Source organism: Prionailurus viverrinus, chromosome B2 (assembly GCF_022837055.1).
Source record: "Prionailurus viverrinus isolate Anna chromosome B2, UM_Priviv_1.0, whole genome shotgun sequence".
NCBI lineage: Eukaryota > Metazoa > Chordata > Mammalia > Carnivora > Felidae > Prionailurus > Prionailurus viverrinus.
In genome coordinates this window covers 87,289,755-87,308,021 of record NC_062565.1, presented here as the reverse complement: position 1 = coordinate 87,308,021, position 18,267 = coordinate 87,289,755, and the positions used below count along the sequence as shown (strand labels likewise).

At 38.5% G+C, this 18,267-nt stretch overlaps 1 protein-coding gene across 3 annotated transcripts in view; it reads left to right on the top strand.

The window, feature by feature from the left end:
* Positions 1–9,794, top strand: part of GPR63 (G protein-coupled receptor 63) — a 56,649-nt gene extending 46,855 nt beyond the window's left edge. For 2 of the 3 annotated variants that reach the window (XM_047860843.1, XM_047860842.1), the window contains exon 3: positions 4,107–9,794. In XM_047860843.1, the coding sequence (XP_047716799.1) occupies positions 4,255–5,514 (1,260 nt within the window). In that variant the 5' untranslated portion in view covers positions 4,107–4,254 and the 3' untranslated portion in view covers positions 5,515–9,794. Of the gene's footprint in view, positions 1–2,760; positions 2,873–4,106 lie in introns of those variants that run through there. The other variant, XM_047860844.1, reaches the window with a different exon arrangement.
* The last annotated feature ends 8,473 nt before the right edge of the window (positions 9,795–18,267 follow it).

Below are 18,267 nucleotides of genomic sequence, written 5' to 3'. Positions count from 1 at the left end.
GGATAAAGAGGTCTCTGTTCTGTTCAGTCAGCTACCATGTTGCTATCTGCTTTTTGTCTTGAGACACTTTAAAAAAAATCCCTTATCTATTAGTGTATATTTCCTTCATACCTTTTGTCCTTTGGGATGTACATTTTGTTTAGAAAATCCTTTACTGACATTTCAAGTATGATTTTGAGATGCAGGGTCTATGGTCAATCTGCAGTTAAAAAAATTTTTTTTAATGTTTATGTTTTGGAGGGGGAGGAGAGAGAGAGAGAGAGAGAGTGAGTGAGTGAGTGAGCCTGAGTGGGGCGAGGGGCAGAGAGAGAGGGAGACACAGAATCCCAAGCAGGCTCCAGGCTCTGAGCTGTCAACACAGAGTAAGATCATGACCTGAGCTGAAGTCGGGCGCTTAACCAACTGAGCCACCCAAGTGCTCCATTGGTCTGCACTTTTTAACCAGAAGTCCAGGAACCACTTATTAATTTCTGCCTCTCTAGTGCCTGGTACATACAAGGTACTTGAATAAATATTTGATGAATGAATTTTTGAATTAAGTTAGAAGTTTTTATAGTAATGGGAGGCTTTGATGGCAGAAAAATATTATGACTGTATATGTTTATATAACAACCTAAAAAGCATCTTCTAAATTGTGGTTCCTCTTTGGCTCCATTCCATTTTTTGTTTTTGTTCTTCAACATGGTTGAAGACCAAATGTTTTAAAGTGTGTCCATCAACAAAATAAAAAGGCAGCCTACTGAATGGGAGAAAATATTTACAAATCATATATCTGATGAGGAGTTAATATCCAAAATTCATAAAGAACTCTTATAATTCAACAGCAAAAAAAAATCCTACTAAAAAGTAAGCAGAAGATCTGAATAGACATTTTCCCAAAGAAGACATACAGATGGCCAACAGGTAAATGAAAAGATGCTCAACTTCAGTAATCATCAAGAAAATGCAAACCAAAACCAGTGAGACGTTACCTCACAGCTATTAGAATGGCTATTATCAAAAAAACAAGAAATAAGTATTGGTGAGGATGTGGAAAAAAAGGAACTGTCATGCACTATTGGTGGAAATCTAAATTGGTGCAGCTGCTATAGAAACAGTATGGAAATTTCTCAAGAAATTAAAAATAGAACTATCATATATTCAACAATTCCACTCTTGAGTATCTGAAGAAAACAAAAACACGAACTCAGAAAGATATATGCACCCCCATGTTCATTGCAGCATTATTTACAATAACCAAGATATGGAAACAACTTAAGTGTCCATTGATGGATGAATGGATAAAGAAATCGTGGCATATATATACAATGGAATATTATCCATTTTTATCCATAAAAAGAATGAAATCTCGCCATTTACAACAATATGATGGACCTCAAGGGCGTTATGCTAAGTGAAACCCATCAAAGACACATACTATATGACCTTTTAAATGGAATCTAAAACAAACAAAAAATAAGAAAAACCCCAATAACCAAAACCCCAATAACTAAGCTCGTAGATACAAGAGAACAAGATTGGTTGCCAGTGGTAGGGGATAGACGTGGGTTAAATTCGTGAAGGGGGTCAAAAGGTACAAACTTCCAGTTATAAAATAAGTAAGTCGTGGTGATGTATAGTGTGGTGACTACAGTTAATGATACTGTATTGCATATTTGAAATTTGCTAAGAGAGTAGATCTTAAAAGTTCTTGCCCCAAGGAAAAAATTTTGTAACTGTGTGGTGATGGATGTTAACTATATTGTGGTGATCATTTCTCAACATATACAAATATTGAATCATTATGTTGTGCAAATGAAACAAAGTTATATGTCAATTATATCTCAATAAGAAAAAATAAATAATAAATCATGTACTACTTCAGGATGGAAATATGTTTGTTTTACTTGGTCACACACAGTTATAGCTATTACATTAGGCTTAAGATATACATTTGTGGGGCGCCTGGTTGGCTCAGTCAGTTAAGCATAGAAGTCTTGATTTTGGCTCAGTTTGTGGGATCGAGCCCTGTGTCAGGCTCTGTGCCAACAGCATGGAGTTTGCTTGGGATTCTCTCTCTCTCTCTCTCTCTCTCTCTCTGCCCCTTCCTCCCCCACATGCTTGCTCTCTCTTTCTCAGAAATAAATAAACATAAAAAAGATACACATTTGCCTATTTTTGGTTTTTCTTTAGAGATAGATGTATTGAAACTGATTTGTGTAGCAAATACAGTCTTTATTCTTATTTGTATGCATGTTTAGGCAATTTTATTTATTAATTATATTTAGGTAATTTTAAAAAGTTTTAATGTTTATTTTTGAGAGAGAGAGAGAGAGAGAGGGAGGGAATGGGGGAGGGGCAGAGAGAGAGGGAGACACAGGATCTGAAATAGGCTCCAGGCTCTGAGCTATCAGCATAGGGCCTGATGCAGGGCTCAAACTCACAAACTGTGAGATCATGATCTGAGCCAAGTCACATGCTTAACTGACTGAGCCACCCAAGCGCCACTATATTTAGGTAGTTTTTAAAGAGACTTATGGTGATTATATTGTAAAGCTTTCCAGCTGCCACTGCCCCCTACACATTGGACCTTTGTAGTCAATAAAGTTGGAAAGTTACTGGATTAGTGTGGTCTCTTATTCAGATATATTTTGCATTTGAAAGTGACTATGTGAAGATGGATAAAAACCTAATAGGGACAAAGAACTTAAGCTATAAAAGTGAGAATAAATAAATTAATATTTTGAACAGATTAGTATTCTCTTTATTCATAAAGGCAGCCCTAGACAATGAAGAGGTGTAGATACAAGTATGGTAGAGAGCCTGTGAGTTGGGTCCAGTGCTGGATCTTGGTCTTGCAAGTGGGATGCCTCCACCCCTCATACCCCAAGAAGTAAGTGAATTTTTTTGCATTTTCACTTAAAACTGATGTCTTAATTCTAAGTTCAGATAATGAAAAAATTACAGCGTGGTTTTAAACTTCTGTGCATTTATTTTTTCCCCCCCAATATTGGAGATTTATTAAAAGAATCTACTCAGGAATACAAAGAGAGTCCTTTCTATTAAAAAGGTTACCTCCCCAGTAAAGAAAGAAGAGCCCATACCACAAAAGTAGGTTAGATAGTAGGTTAAGAAAGTCCCTTATAGAAAATTCTAGGGTTACAGAAATTGATAAGAAGTTGGGGGTAAGGATAAAGGAAAGGTGATAAGAAACTTTTTGGAACAAGAGAACCATATATCTTAGTAACTTTTCTGTAGTAGATTTCTTCACACTGGAACGTTTTTCTGGTCATCTCCTTTAGAATCCCCATTTTATTATTTGTTTGACATATTTTATCAAGTTGCTAACACCTAGCCAGGTCTGTTTGAGGGAGAAGAAATTGAGAAGATTATATAAACCAGAAATTAAAAGATGGAAATGGATGGGCATGGGCAAGAAGAGGGACTATGAGAAGCAAAGAGAGCTTTAGAAAAAAAAAAGTCTTAAAAATATGACCAAGACTTTTAATGTATAATTTTCTTCTCTTCTTGAATAACTTCTCCAGTATGGTTGGTGTTGGGATTTCTGAGAAGAAACACACACAAAAATAGAAAGCCAGGAAACTTATTTTAGACCTTCATAGAAAATAACCTAGTACCTATAGGGGGTTAGAACAAAAGTGTGTGATTATCATGTGTTAAATAGAAACTGAGTTCAGTATTCTTTGCCAAATAGTTTTTGTGTTATTGTAAAAATGGAATATGAACTTGTACCAAAGAGTTATTAAGAAAAATATTAGTAATCTCAGGAGAACCAGATACTAAAATCTCTATTAGTAGCGACTGTGGAAAGGCCATGCTGCTATTGGAAATAAAAGAAAAATTAACTGGAAGGTTGTAACTTTTGCTTTTGAGGCAGTAATACACTTTGATTCTCTTCACTTTCACTTTATTTATAAATGTCATGAAAATTCCATCATGGTTGACAAATATAAAACAACAACAATATTTTAGTGCTGACTAGGCTAAGAGACTTAGGTATTTTTCACGGTTTAAAAAAGTGGTATTTCATGATGAAGGTAAGAAGTTAAATGTTATTTACAAAGCCCATTTCTCATTTACTTTTTGTATTTTGGGCTTGTTTGCAGGGAAAAGGTCTCCTTTGGAAGATGGAACTCTGTCTGTTTTCCAGAATGTGTTTCCAAGTCCATCAGTGAAACATGATACTGCTGCTGTGTGTTGAAATGCTTGAAGAACGCCCACATCTCTGCCAGCGCCTTCCATCCTGCTGAAACCATGGTCTTCTCTGCAGTGTTGACTGCGTCCCATACTGGGGCAACGAACACAACATTTGTAGTCTATGAAAACACTTACATGAACATTACGGTCCCTCCGCCATTCCAACATCACGGCGTTGGTCCATTGCTCAGATACAGTATGGAAACCATGGCTCCCACTGGGATCAGTTCCTTGACAGTGAATAGCACAGCTGTAACCCCAACACCAGCAGTTTTTAAGAGCTTAAACTTGCCTCTCCAGATCATTCTTTCTGCTATAATGATATTTATTCTGTTTGTATCTTTTCTTGGGAACTTGGTTGTTTGTTTGATGGTTTACCAAAAAGCTGCCATGCGCTCTGCAATTAACATTCTCCTTGCCAGCCTGGCATTTGCAGATATGTTGCTTGCAGTGCTGAACATGCCCTTTGCCTTGGTAACTATTCTTACTACAAGATGGATTTTTGGGAAATTCTTCTGTAGGGTATCTGCTATGTTTTTCTGGTTGTTTGTGATAGAGGGAGTAGCCATCCTGCTCATCATTAGCATTGATAGGTTCCTTATTATAGTCCAGAGGCAGGATAAACTAAATCCATATAGGGCAAAGATTCTAATTGCTGTTTCTTGGACAGCTTCCTTTTGTATAGCTTTTCCTTTGGCTGTAGGAAACCCTGACCTGCAGATCCCTTCTCGAGCCCCCCAGTGTGTGTTTGGGTATACAACCAATCCAGGTTATCAAGCTTATGTGATTTTGATTACTCTAGTTTCTTTCTTCATACCCTTCCTGGTGATACTGTATTCATTTATGGGCATACTCAACACCCTTCGGCACAATGCCTTGAGGATCCATAGCTACCCCGAGGGGATATGCCTCAGCCAGGCCAGCAAACTGGGTCTCATGAGTCTACAGAGACCCTTCCAGATGAGCATTGACATGGGCTTTAAAACACGTGCCTTCACCACCATTTTGATTCTCTTTGCTGTCTTCATCATCTGCTGGGCCCCGTTCACCACTTACAGCCTTGTGGCAACGTTTAGTGAGCACTTTTACTATAAGCACAACTTTTTTGAGATTAGCACCTGGCTACTCTGGCTCTGCTACCTCAAGTCTGCATTGAACCCACTGATTTACTACTGGAGGATTAAGAAATTCCATGACGCCTGCCTGGACATGATGCCTAAATCCTTCAAGTTTTTGCCGCGTCTTCCCGGCCACACAAGGAGAAGAATCCGTCCCAGTGCTGTCTATGTGTGTGGGGAACACCGAACAGTGGTGTGAATATTGGAACTGCCTAACATTTTGGGTGATGGTTGTTCTTTATCAGACTTTGAGTTTTCTCTCACATGGGTTCTCCAAGTATATTTCATTGTTTTTTATAGGGTGTGTGTGTGTGTGTGTGTGTGTGTGTGCAGTGTAAAGAAAGAATGGTGGTTAGTTATAATTCTGTTACTGATGATACACAATAGGGAAATGATCACAAATGTTACCTCCAAGGTTCAAGAGAAATCCTTGATTTAGTGTGGGGAGATGGTTTTTTGTTTCTTTGATTGATTTTGTTTTTGAAGCAGGAATCAGGATTGTGCTTATTGAGCCTGCAGTTACATTGAATTGTAGGTGTTTTGTATGCTGCTAAGGTATGCTTAATTGAGTTTATTGGGTTTTTTTCTGGAAGACATTGCTGCTTTTTGCCATCACATTGGAGCCAAAACCACCTATGTCTCAGTAGATAAATACTTACTTTTATTAAAAAAAAATAACCCAAGGGGGTTAGTGACATTTTAAAGGTCATTAATATTTACTTTGGTGCACTTTAAGAAATAATGTACAAACTGATTTAGTCATGTTTTTCAGAATTGTTTTTATACATGTTGTGCTTTAGGGAACATTGCATTATCATTTCTAGGAAGACAGTTTTTTAAAAAATGTTTTATCTGCATGTCCAGTTTTAAAGGAGAGAACATAAAAATGTAGACATTTTTCTAAGCATGATAGTGATTCTTTGGAGCAAATAGGGCAAAGTCGAGGAGACAGAGCATCCTTGCTAATTTAAATGGGATTGAGTTGAGTGGGCTGGTGTTTCCTTTACTGAAGAATTCTCACAGAGTCTAGTGGGGAGAAGGACTTCCCATTTATTGGACGCCTACCATCTTCCAGGCACTGTGCATTATTTTATCCTCACAGCATCCTGTGAGGTGGGTAGTATTTTCTTTCTTTTTTGTGAAGAAAGCAAGTCTCAGAGAGACTGAAATCCTGCCCAAGGTTAATGGTAGAGCTGGACTCCAAAATACCTGTCTGAATCCTGAGACTCCTGTTCTACTGTGCCACATAGATATATCATTCTGGTTTATTATTTCATAGTCAAGAAGGAACTCGGTATCATGTAATTTTTTTAGACTAAAACCTTCCTTTTAAAAATAGCTTCACTTTTTTTTAATTACCCAAAGGAAACGTGAAAACATTGCAGTAAGTGTGGAAGATACAAAAAAAAATCATTCACAATCACCCTTGGAATTTAAAGATCTCAGATAAATAAGGCTATAAAGAAATAAGGTGATTTTTTTTTTTCAAAACAAGTGACTGACAATTATGGAGAAGTTAAATACAGCTGTGTGGAAGTCTTGGCCTTGCAGCTTCAGAGGTTTCCAGTTGTCCAGCTGTTTCTAAATATTCTGGGCGGAACAGCATTACTGCCCTGGGGTTTGCCCACAGCAGGGCTGGAATTTGTGAATATGCTCAAAAGTGTGTTTCCCACAAAGAGGCAAAGATAAGCCCTTGTCTGAGCATAGAGCAAGTTCTAATAGGGCAAATCTGGGGTTTCAAACTATTTCTCTTTTGCCGAAGACCTGCTCCTCTGAGCTGTCAGCACAGAGCCCAATAAAGGGCTCAAACTCACAAACCGAGAGATCATGACCTGAGCTGAAGTCGGATGTTTAACCAGTTGAACCACCCAGGCGCCCCTCATGGGCTTTATAAATAGCTAAGTTAACCATTTTTGGATTTTTACAGCATCTTTTTGGAATCTTAGTGCTTTGTGAGCCAGTGGGGAAAAAGCCTCTGTTTCTTCAGTTTTACAGCCACAGAGCTGGATTAAATGAATCGTGCCCAACTTTAATGTGCTTTTTTCCACATGAGAGTAGAGATTTGTGAAGAGCCCAGCTGATGTCAGCATCAGTCTTTGGCCTCCAGTATTACTTCTTTACATTTTATTTATTATCTGTTTCTTAAAATGGAATGTCTACTGAACGTCTGAAGAGCCTATAGCACAGTATCAGGAATTAGGACTTGGGAAGGTTCCATCACAAAGGACTTGGGGAACCCTGCTCTTAAGACAGTTGTAATGGTATTAGAACTCACTTTCCAGTTAAAGAACTCTTTTGGTTCTCAAAGCATATTATTCAGCTTGTTGTTTTGGGATCAGCTTCTGCTGATAATCACCTACCTCTTTGGTTTCTAATTTATATTATTCACAGATTAAAATTGTTTTGTCCACTAGGGATCTTACAGAACATAAACACTGTAGTAGATACGTAGAAGCACATGGAAGTGAATCATGCTTTCCATTTTCAATATAAACTGGATTTCAAGCAGATATTAATAAGTATATTTGGCTTTCTGTAAGGAAAGTCAGCATGATCTGTATTCATCTTACATTGGCAGTAGGTCTCGAGACTCCTTTTGTGATAGGAGTTGAAACTGAGCTTTGCTTTCTTTGTCCTTGTTTTTTTATGAGCCACCCTTGGGTACTTTTATGCTGCCTGGTGGGCAGAGCATCATTTGGTGGGAGCACGGAGCGCTTGCTGAGATGCTTGGTGTTTGGGAAAGAAGACCATGTGGGGCCTTAGTTAGAACTCAGCAACAACACTGAACAGCGGTTCTCTTCACACTGGATACTCTTGATCAGAGGACAGTTTACAAATCATTTTGAATGTTTTTATTACGTATACATTTTGAAAGCTTTAAACAAAAAGTACTCTGGTGTACCTTTGAAAAATTTAGGTGCAGAATCCTATGTTGCCTATTTCCCTGTGTTTCCTTGAGGGAAAAAAAAGTATCACTACTAATTATCGCCACTGACTGACATAACCAGAAATGTTTTTGTTTTCATTTTCCTTCTGGCTAATAAGTAAAGAGGCGTGAAAGAGACAATGAGATATTTGTGGTCAAGAGAAAGAGACAAAAGAAATCCTCAGTAGTCTGGAGTAGGGATATTCAAACTTTAATACGAATTTGTGTCTATTCCCAGGGGAGCTTGTTAACACTACAGATGCTTGGGTTCCCCAGAGGGTCTGGGGGTGGGGCCCAGGGATGAATGCTTTTATTTTATTGAGCGCTCAGTTGGATCCTGATGCACGTCCCTGGGTTCCTGATTCTGATGCTGGTGCTTCAAGAAGCACTCCTGTTGAAAATATATGCATTTTAATATTGCCTGTTTTATGTTTGCGTTGGAAGCCATTATCTCCTAGTGTATGGGTAATTCACATTGAGGGGAGAGTCTTTGCATCATTGTGCTTCATTTTCTGCCATATGCATTAGTGCTGCATCTCGCCAGTGTTAGCCACACCTTCTCTCAGCTGGCAAATTCTGGTAGACCATATTGTTTCACGGTAGAGGAAAGAGAGTGACTTTATATTTAAAAGTCATGACTTTCAAGAGTCTGGTTCCTCTAATATTTTCTTTTCTTCTAGAGAGATGTCTTTATTGTATATAATCTCCAGAAGAGTATGAGGGGAGTGTAAAGACTCATCTAATTATTGCTCTGCTTATGCCAGTCATGTTCAATGGAAGCATGAAGAAAATAAAATAACCTTTTTAATATATGTATTTTGGTTGCTGACAAAGATAATTTGTTCCTAATCTTTGCTTTTGTTTACATGAAAATATTTATGTATATATCACAGAAAAAATTTTACCTGCTTGACATTTTATTCTACCATGAATTTTAAGTTTAAAGGACTGCTTAATTCAAATTTATTTTCACAACCATAGTACTGCTAAACAGCCTTCTTTGAAAACTCAGTTTTTAAATAATAAAAATATCAAAGCACATGTTTGTTATTTCAGGTAAATGGTAATACATTTCTTAGCTATATATTGGTACTAGTCCTTTGTAATTAAAATTAATTTATTTTACAAAGCCCCTGGCCTATATGAAAAAAAAAAAAAACCTTTGAATTTTGGGTTGTAATTCAAAAATAAAAACTATGGTTATTTGTGCATATTGTTATTACAACCAGGAAAAGAGCTCCCAATAAGATGATGAGTAAATATTTAACATTTCTAAAAGTGGAGTTTTTAAAAAAGGACTACTTCATCTTATCTTAGAAAAATTTGTCATGAATAATACTTTCGGTTAAATTAAAATCTGAGTTGAGTTTCAAACCCTGCTTCCTTTGGGTTTTTATTTTCAAATTAGCTCTCAAAGCCTGTGTGTATATAATTATATTCTAGTTTTAGAAGTTCTCAGAGAAGTTAAAGATGAAATGAAACTTGGCAAAAGACCACTGATATTAAGAACCAGTTTTAAGGAATTCTCTCTAGGAGAATTATGAAAATTTTACTGCTGAATTATTTAAAATTAGATTGTCACTTGGCAAAGCAATGACAATGTCTGCTCTTATTTTGACAAAATGATTTCAGACTGCACTTCCATTTCTAAAACCTAAGGCCTTTCTAAGATCCACTTTTAAATCGATAAGAAATATCAATTATTTGTACATGAGTTTCAACTTCTTGCCAATTAGACATAAGTGTTTTATTTTCTCTTGTTTTTCACTCATGCAATAGCTAAATATATTTCTTTTTAAGTTATAAAAGAAGATTGTCATTGAATCTACATTTGACAGTTTTTTTTTTCTGAAATAGAAAGATACAGTGGAGTAGAGGAACACATTGAATTAAAAACATTTTTGGGGTGACTGGGTGGCTTAGTTGGTTGAGCAGCTGACTTTGGCTCAGGTCATGACTTCACTGTGAGTTCGAGCTCTGCTTCTGACTCCCAGCTGTGAGCCCGGAGCCCGCTTTCGATCCTCTGTACCCCTCCCTCTCTGCCCTTCCCAGAAAACCCACGCACTTTATTTCTCTCAAAAATAAATTCTAAAAAAAACCCCACACACAAAAAGACATTTTCATATCTACCATGAAAATGAAAAGATCATTTCACATCTATGGTGAACCCCACTCAAATCATACATAATAAAGAGAACCTTTAGGAGCAATGTAGATATCAAGGTGCAGTCAATTAGATTTAATACAAAAAGAAAAAAAAACAAAAATTTTATGGCTATGTCAGTTAGCATTTAACCAAAGAAGCAAAATTAGTATAAGATATTAAGAGATTTATTCTAAGAATTGGCTTATGTGATTGTAGGGCTGGCTAGAACAAATCTGAAATCCCAAAGGCAGGCCAACAGAGAGGGCAAACGAAATCACAGGTACTAGCTGAAGCTGTTGCCCATAGGTAGAACTTTTTCTTCCTCAGAGAAGCCTCATTCTGCTTTGAAGGCCCTTCAACTGATTGAATCAGGCCCACCCAGATCATCTAGGATAATCTCTCAGTTAATAATGGGCTTTAATCGCATCTACAAAATATCTTCACAACACTTAGTGTTTGATGGGTTAACTGGAGACTGTAGCCTAGACAAATTGATACATCAAAAGACCATTATAATGGTGAAATCCAAATTTAAGATGTAATAAAATCCTCCTATGATGCTACACTGCTAGTCTAAAAAATTTAATACATGTTGAGGTTAGTAAAATGACCAAGATAAGCTTGTTGCAGAGGGTGGAGTACACATTCTGACTGCATTTTATTCAAATCACGATCATGGGACACCATATTTGCCTCTGGTTTTCACTGTATCTATTTTGAAACTTCCCAAAAGGGAATAACAATTGGTCAGAAGATTATGTAAACCAACTTCCTTTTATGTAAGCTTCCACGTTTGTGATGATGTCTTTTTAAAGAATTTAAAAGCACTTATAGCAATATAAACACTTAGCATAAAATTATGCTAATAGTAATAATGTTGAGTGCCATTTTTGGCCACTTCTATCAAAATACACCATATCTATTTGAATTCACAGTATTTTCTCCTTTATCCAACAGATGAAGCTATGTTGCCAGGAGATTAATTTTTTGAGGCATAGCTTGGATTCATAGCTTTGGCCTAATGCTGAAGTTCATCTTTTTCTATGCTACCTTGCTCCTATTATTCTCTGATAACAGAACTGAGTCCTTACTGAGAAGAGCTTACACCTAATACTGGATGGTGACTGCATGCACTGGATAATAATAGCAAAACCTATACACCAAGTTGTGGATATTAACAGAAAACGTAGATTGGTTTGTTCTTGGTTTTAAGTTGTTAACTCTATTTTGCTACATCAGAAAAGAGACTGGTAAGCTGACTGGGCCCCTGACAGCCTCGGGCACACCATCTCTCATGGCAGAGAACCTTCATGGACCTTGCTGACTGTGACAGAAATTTTGGGGACACTTAGACACCCAGACACTTCCCTTAAATTGCATAGATCCCAGAATCCCTTTTGGAAAGGCTTTTACCCTGGTGCACACTTGAAGTTCCATTATGTGCTGACTTGTCTAAAGTACCAGGGTTTATCTATAGTAGGTAAGACTGGGGGTGAAGAGGTGAAGGTGATGAAATCAAGAGCTCTGGAGTCCCTGAGCGAGCTTTGACGATCCTGTTGTGTCACTAGATCTCTTTCAGCCCCACATAAGATGGCAGTGTTTTAAGACATCCATTAACGCATGATTGGTATAGTAATTAGAATTGTTTAATCAACTGAATTCTTGTACTGAAAAAGATACTGTACCAAAAGCCCATTACTATAGTTTGTTATATATTTATGAAAACGTGTTTTTTTTCAATGTTTATTTTTGAGAGAGAGACAGAGCACAGCAGGGTCGGGGGGAGAGAGAGAGGGAGACACAGAATCCGAAGCAGGCTCCAGGCTCCCAGCTGTCAGCGCAGAGCCTTATGGGAGGCTCAAACTCATGAACAGCTAACTAGAACATGACCTGAACTGAAGTTGGATGCTTAATTGACTGAGCCACCCAGGCGCCCCTGAAAAGATGTTTTAAATGGTGTAATTTATCTTATTGACCACCTGTGACAGTACCTCTATTAGAGGTTGGCAAATACACTGTACCCTAATAAACAGATGAAGAAACAGTTTTAGAGCAACTAGGTGACTTGCCCAAATTCCCATAGCAATTAGGACGTACAGCTGGGATTCAAAGCCAGCTGATAGCTCCCAACTGTAGCGCTCCTTCCACTTTGACTCCGTGAGATTTCTCTGTTATGGACAGGAGGGCTGGACAGGAAGGTTGCAAGGTTTGGAGAAAACAGTGATCAAGTAAGCAGAGGCCAGGTACGTGGTCCTGGAAGATACCTTAATCGAATAGCTGCATTTTTATTAGTAGAAAAGAGAATAATAGAATGTTTACATTTTAAAGAAATACATTTTGTTTTGTTTTGTTTTTAGTTCATCACCCAAACTTTACCACTAAAAAGCAGTTGAGCTCATGGACAAACGAACACAGGCAGGTCAATGTGACGAGGCCAGGAATGGCTGCTTCCCAGTGTGTGGGCCAGCAGTTTGTTCTCAGTGTGAATTTAGACCTTGGAGGGGACTAAGCTGGGTCTACATACCCCAACCTTGCTCTGGTAAGTATTGCTGTCGCTTCTGCCCCTCTGGACCTATGCTGGAAGAACTTTACCTTCGCAGATGCTGGGGATTCCTTGGGAAACTGTCAGTAGCTGGGGAATTTCCTTCTGCCTTCACCTCCTCTTTCAGGACACTCATCTGAGGAACAGGGCAGCTAGCTGTAATTGGCACAGAAAGACACTTCTCTCTGACAGGAAGAAAGATGGTGTTTTCTTGTACGACTTCCCCAAAGGTATTTATAGTCTCAAACGTTAGATGGCAAGACATCACAATGTCATGTTCATCTCTTTGGAGGCTACTATTGCTAAGCAATGGGTTCTATTTGATCTCTTGAGGGCAAAAGGCTTGTACCAAGATGCAGTGACAACCAAACCCAAAACCATAGCAAAAAAAGAGAGCAGCTCAGTCTTGACTTCCAGCCCCAACTTTCCCCCTTGAGTTCATATGTTTCTTTCCTGCTAGACACTGAGCTCTCTGAGGACAGAGCACTGTGCTTGTTTATTGTTTCCCCAGCCTGACATGGTGGCTCATGAAGGGTAGTGGTTTCCAAAAGTCTGGAAATGGACCTTTTAATAATAGGATCTTGGTGGTAAAAATCATAATGGAATTACCCCAAACCAAACAGGTTCTAAGTGGCAAGAGCTGAAACCAGCACCTCGGTCTTCAGTCTCCAAATCCAGTGACCAGCCCACTATATAAACCTTTCTTGACTGAGGGGAGAAGCATCTGGGGGTTTTCAGATACAGCATCTATGATACTTTGAGGGATGATTGTAGAGTGCATAGGGCTGCTAAATTTTTATTTGCTAAGCCTGGCAACCCTAAGTGTAGTGCACATATGTATACAAGTTTTTGACCCTGTGATGTGCGAGTCATGTCACGGAGGACATGTTCTGTTCCTTTTATTTGTAAGGCGATCTGTGACTACATCTTGTGATCTTGACTAAATATGCTGGGGCTCAGGCTTCAAAGGGAGGGAGGAGGACATGACTCATGGTGCATCTGAGGAGCACAGATACAGATGGACTGATAACAGCAAGTAAAAGGTATGTTTCTGTAACAGTTTTTGCATATCTGTTTGTTGATAAGTGAATGATGATGGTGATATGGACAAGATGTATTCAGTGACCACCTCCATCAGGGAGATTTTGGTTTGGGCAAAGTTTTCTATTGTTGGAATTAGACATCCATATGTTGAATGCCATTTGAACACTTGCAAAAGAAATTCAGAGTTTGAATCACTTTTACCATAGTTTTGGCAGGACTGGGAACACATTTTTTTTTTTCAGCTGTTCTTCCTGATGGGAGCTATAAATAGTTTTGGGGAAGTATATAATTATCTCAAAGTAGAAGCTAAAGATAAAAAGCTGCTTAAGATTTTAAAGGAACATTTAATGGTTATTATTATGTAACATTTATTAAGTATGCACAGTGTGATCATTGTCTTTGCCAGGAAGAAACTTGGAATAAAAGTCAACCCAAGATGTGACATGTATAAATAGACCAAAAGGTATATTAATATGGTGCCAGAACAATGGGTTGTTTCAATAAAAAAATAATTTAGGAGTATAAAAAAGGCAGCCAAATACAGTGTCATACAAAGAAATGAAGAAAATTTGTATTTAGTAACAGATCTTTAAAAATATTAGCAATTTAAAACAAAGATGGATAGTCACATGAAAACAGGTAACATTAATGGTGCATGCATGGGGGAGTACTATGTCTTTGGCGGTTAGCTTAGACTTTTATATATAAAATGGGTTTACTTATTCTGTTCGATGAATGAATACTAAAAGATTTAAATACTAAATAAAGACTCATTGTTGGCTGAAGCAAGGTAAGTGTTATAAATAATGACTTGGGACACCTGGCTGGCTCAGTTGCTAGAGCATGTGATTCTTAATGTCATGAGTTCAAGTCTTATGTTGGGTATGGGTCCTACTTAAAATTAAATAAATAAATAAATGGGTAAGACTTCAGACATCGGCTCCTGGCTAAGACTGTTATTGCTGTTTAATGCCCACAGAAAGCTCACAACCAAATAATCGTATTAATATAGCCATCATTTATTTGATGCCTGCTAGATGATATAAGTACTATATCTATATATGTGTGTGTGTGTGTATATATATATATATACATATATATATATATAGTCTCTAATTCTTATAATTAATTCTACAATATAGATATTATCATTCTATAAGACCTTCAAAACTCCAAGTGGTTAATTGAAGTTTAAGAGGCCACAGGACCTGTAGAGATATAAGAATTCAAACCCACATCTGCATGGACACTGATATTCAGGTTTTTTTCATGTTGCAACACCATCTATTCAACCTCTTACATATGCTTTCTTGTTTCCTTCACCTTATTTTTCCCTCATTCAAAAAGGATTTTCCTTTAGAATCTGATTGTCCCATTTAACCTAGTTTGGACTTCATGATCTATCCTATTGCCTCTGGGCCTGCCCTCAGTTTGTCTTCAACTCTTCTGTGGTGTTCTGGCCCTAAGCTTTGGTGATCTGTCTACATTATTCATCACATCTTCACCTTGGTGTATTCTAGCTTCAGCACCCCTAAGCACTCCTAAATGCTAATAATTTGCATAGGTGGACACCACAAAATAAAACCTGAATATTCTCATCATGGCCTGAAGTCATGTGTTACTCATTTGCAAGGAAGAAGCATAGGAAATGGACCAAAGATCTTTATTAAGCACTATTGGTCCTTGTATCCTTAGAGAACTTACAAATATAGGGGAGAAATCCCACCAGACAGGCATACAGCTCCTAGAGGCCAGGGCAAACAGTAGACCTATGAGATCTAAATAATCCAAATGGTAGTTTATTTGTGTTCGGCTTCCTTCTGGAAAAAGATCAGACATGGGGACCACTAGGCAAGCTCCTATTGAAACCTTTAACAAAAAGCCAGAAGCCTCCTTCCTCAGGAATATTAGCTTGGTGAAGAGATCATGGAATGCCTCCAGGCTTGTGGCACTTGTCATGAAATCCTGATGCCTCAGAAGCAGAGGACTTAGTGGGGGTTTGCCCCCTTTTGTATCATTGGTGCTTTCAATTTAATCCCAGAAGAGGCTAAGAAGCTGGTATTGTGGAGTTCAAGGGTTCCCTAGAGTGAAAACTGAAGGTTCTTTCTCTTCTGGATGGTGGTCAGTTACCCACAGTAGCATACTCAACAAATACTAGCTTACAGAAAAGTTCAAATATGGAGGGTGGATATGCTAAGGACTCAGAAGTGGAATATGAAAGCATTATTAATGTGTGGCAGGTACAGACCAAAGTTAAATAAAAGAAGTTGAGGGGTACCTGGGTGGCTCAGTCGGTTAAGCATCCAACTCTTGATTTCGGCTCAGGTCATGATCTTATGGTTCCTGAGATTGAACCCCGCGTTGGGCTTTGTGGTGACAAGGCAGAGCCTGCTTGGGATTCTGTCTCCCTCTCTCTCTGCTCTTCTCTCTTCTCTCTCTCTGTCTCTCAAAATAAAATTAAAAATATAAAAAAAATTGAGAAATGCCTAAATCTTTGAGAAACAGGGTTTGAAGGAATGAAGCCAGTAGGTTGAGGCTTCAGCAGACTAATGGGATGCAGAGCTGGTTGTGAGACATGGGGCTCTAAGTGTCTGGATTTGCACAGTTCTTTTATACCTCTAGGCCTCCCTCTAAGGACACCGGAGGAAAACAGATCCTTGCTGCCCTCACATCTCTGCCCTCATCCTACACTGTATTCTCTGACCGTCTCCATGCTCAGCCTCCCAAGTCGCTCACAGGCCTCCTGGCTTGCTCCCTGTTATTTACTCTCCTGTGCAGGCCCAGCTTCCTTTATGGTACTTTTAGCAGACAGATTTCCCTTGACACAGGCTAGTGCTTTATATCTTTATGCCATAGAACTGTGTACCCCAGGCTGTGAAATTTATAGGGAGGCAGAATGAGTGACAATCATTGATATAGATCAGTGTCTAAAGTTGCCTATATCTCAGATTCTTTTACCCCTAAAAAACTATATTCCAAATGTGTATGTGTGTGTGTGGGCGGGGGGGGGGTGGTGAGTAATAAGCCCATTTAGCTGATTGAAAGTACTGAGCCCCACCAAGACCTACGGAGTCAGTATGTTTAATAAACAGTTTGATCCCTGTTCTGCCCTCCAGAAGGTTCTCTCGTTCTCTCTTGTCTGTTGCTTTCCATAGCTATGTCTCAGGTGGGTCTGGGGAGGATGAGCTATCTAATAGCATTATCTTGGAGCAGTCTACTTTGGCTTAGTAAAGTTTTGGGGTTCTGAGAGTTGATTTAGAGCTCAAACAAAGCAACCTCCTTAGCAACATATGAAGCTTTCCACCTCTTACTCCTTTTTCATCCCTTGGGCTCCATAGGCTAAGAACCCAAAGTCAAATATCATATCAAAACACAGTTTTTGAATTGTGGAGCTGGGCATGGGAATTTCAGGCTCTTAGCAGCTGGCCTTGCCTTAGTCTCAGACATCGGCTCATGCATTTCACTCTCAACTGAACGGCTTCCATTTTGCTCTCTGCCTAGAGATAAAGTTAAACAATAGCTGTGGTAAGAGTTACCAGTGATTTGCCTTTTGCTCCGAAGTTCCATCCCCACATCTCTGTAATTAGGTTAGTTGTTCTCTTTGTCAGTCACTCCCTGAGTACATAACAGCAGATATTTTGAGTGGGAAAATATCTCAATTTTGGTCTCCTGGAACAATGCATCCCCCCCCCCCCCCCACCTTTCCTGGCATGAACCTTAACTGACAGGAAAGCATTCCATTTTTCCAACCCCTGGTTTCATTTCATTGGATTTTTAGCCATCCCAGATTGTAGGCCACAGGCAGAAATGGTCTTCATTAGTATAGCCATACTTTTCATTCCTTTCTGCTTTCAAATGGACCAATTTCAGCCTAAGTGAATCTTTGCTTTGTAGGACCTTTCAGAAAGCCACAATAAATAACACTCTCTGAACTCCCAACTTTTTTCCTGTCAAGTTATTTATTGGGGAATGTACAAGAGGCACATGGTCTCAGTCCCAGGGTACAAACAGAAGATAAAATTCTCCTTAGTTATACTTCTTCCCCTACCTTTGCCTATTCCATCTTTTTATCCATTGCCTTCATGATGCCAGTTCCAGTTTCTTTCTTTTCTTTCTTTTTTTTTTGAATTTGGAAATTCCCCTCCAAAATTCCTTTTTTTTGAAAACAGAAAACCAAACAATCTGGTTTGAGTGTAGGCCCAGAGTATATGGGCTAAAAGTGGGGAAAGGAGTACATGATTCTCTAAAGAGAAATTGGGGTACAATGACTACATAGATCTATGAATCTTGGGTG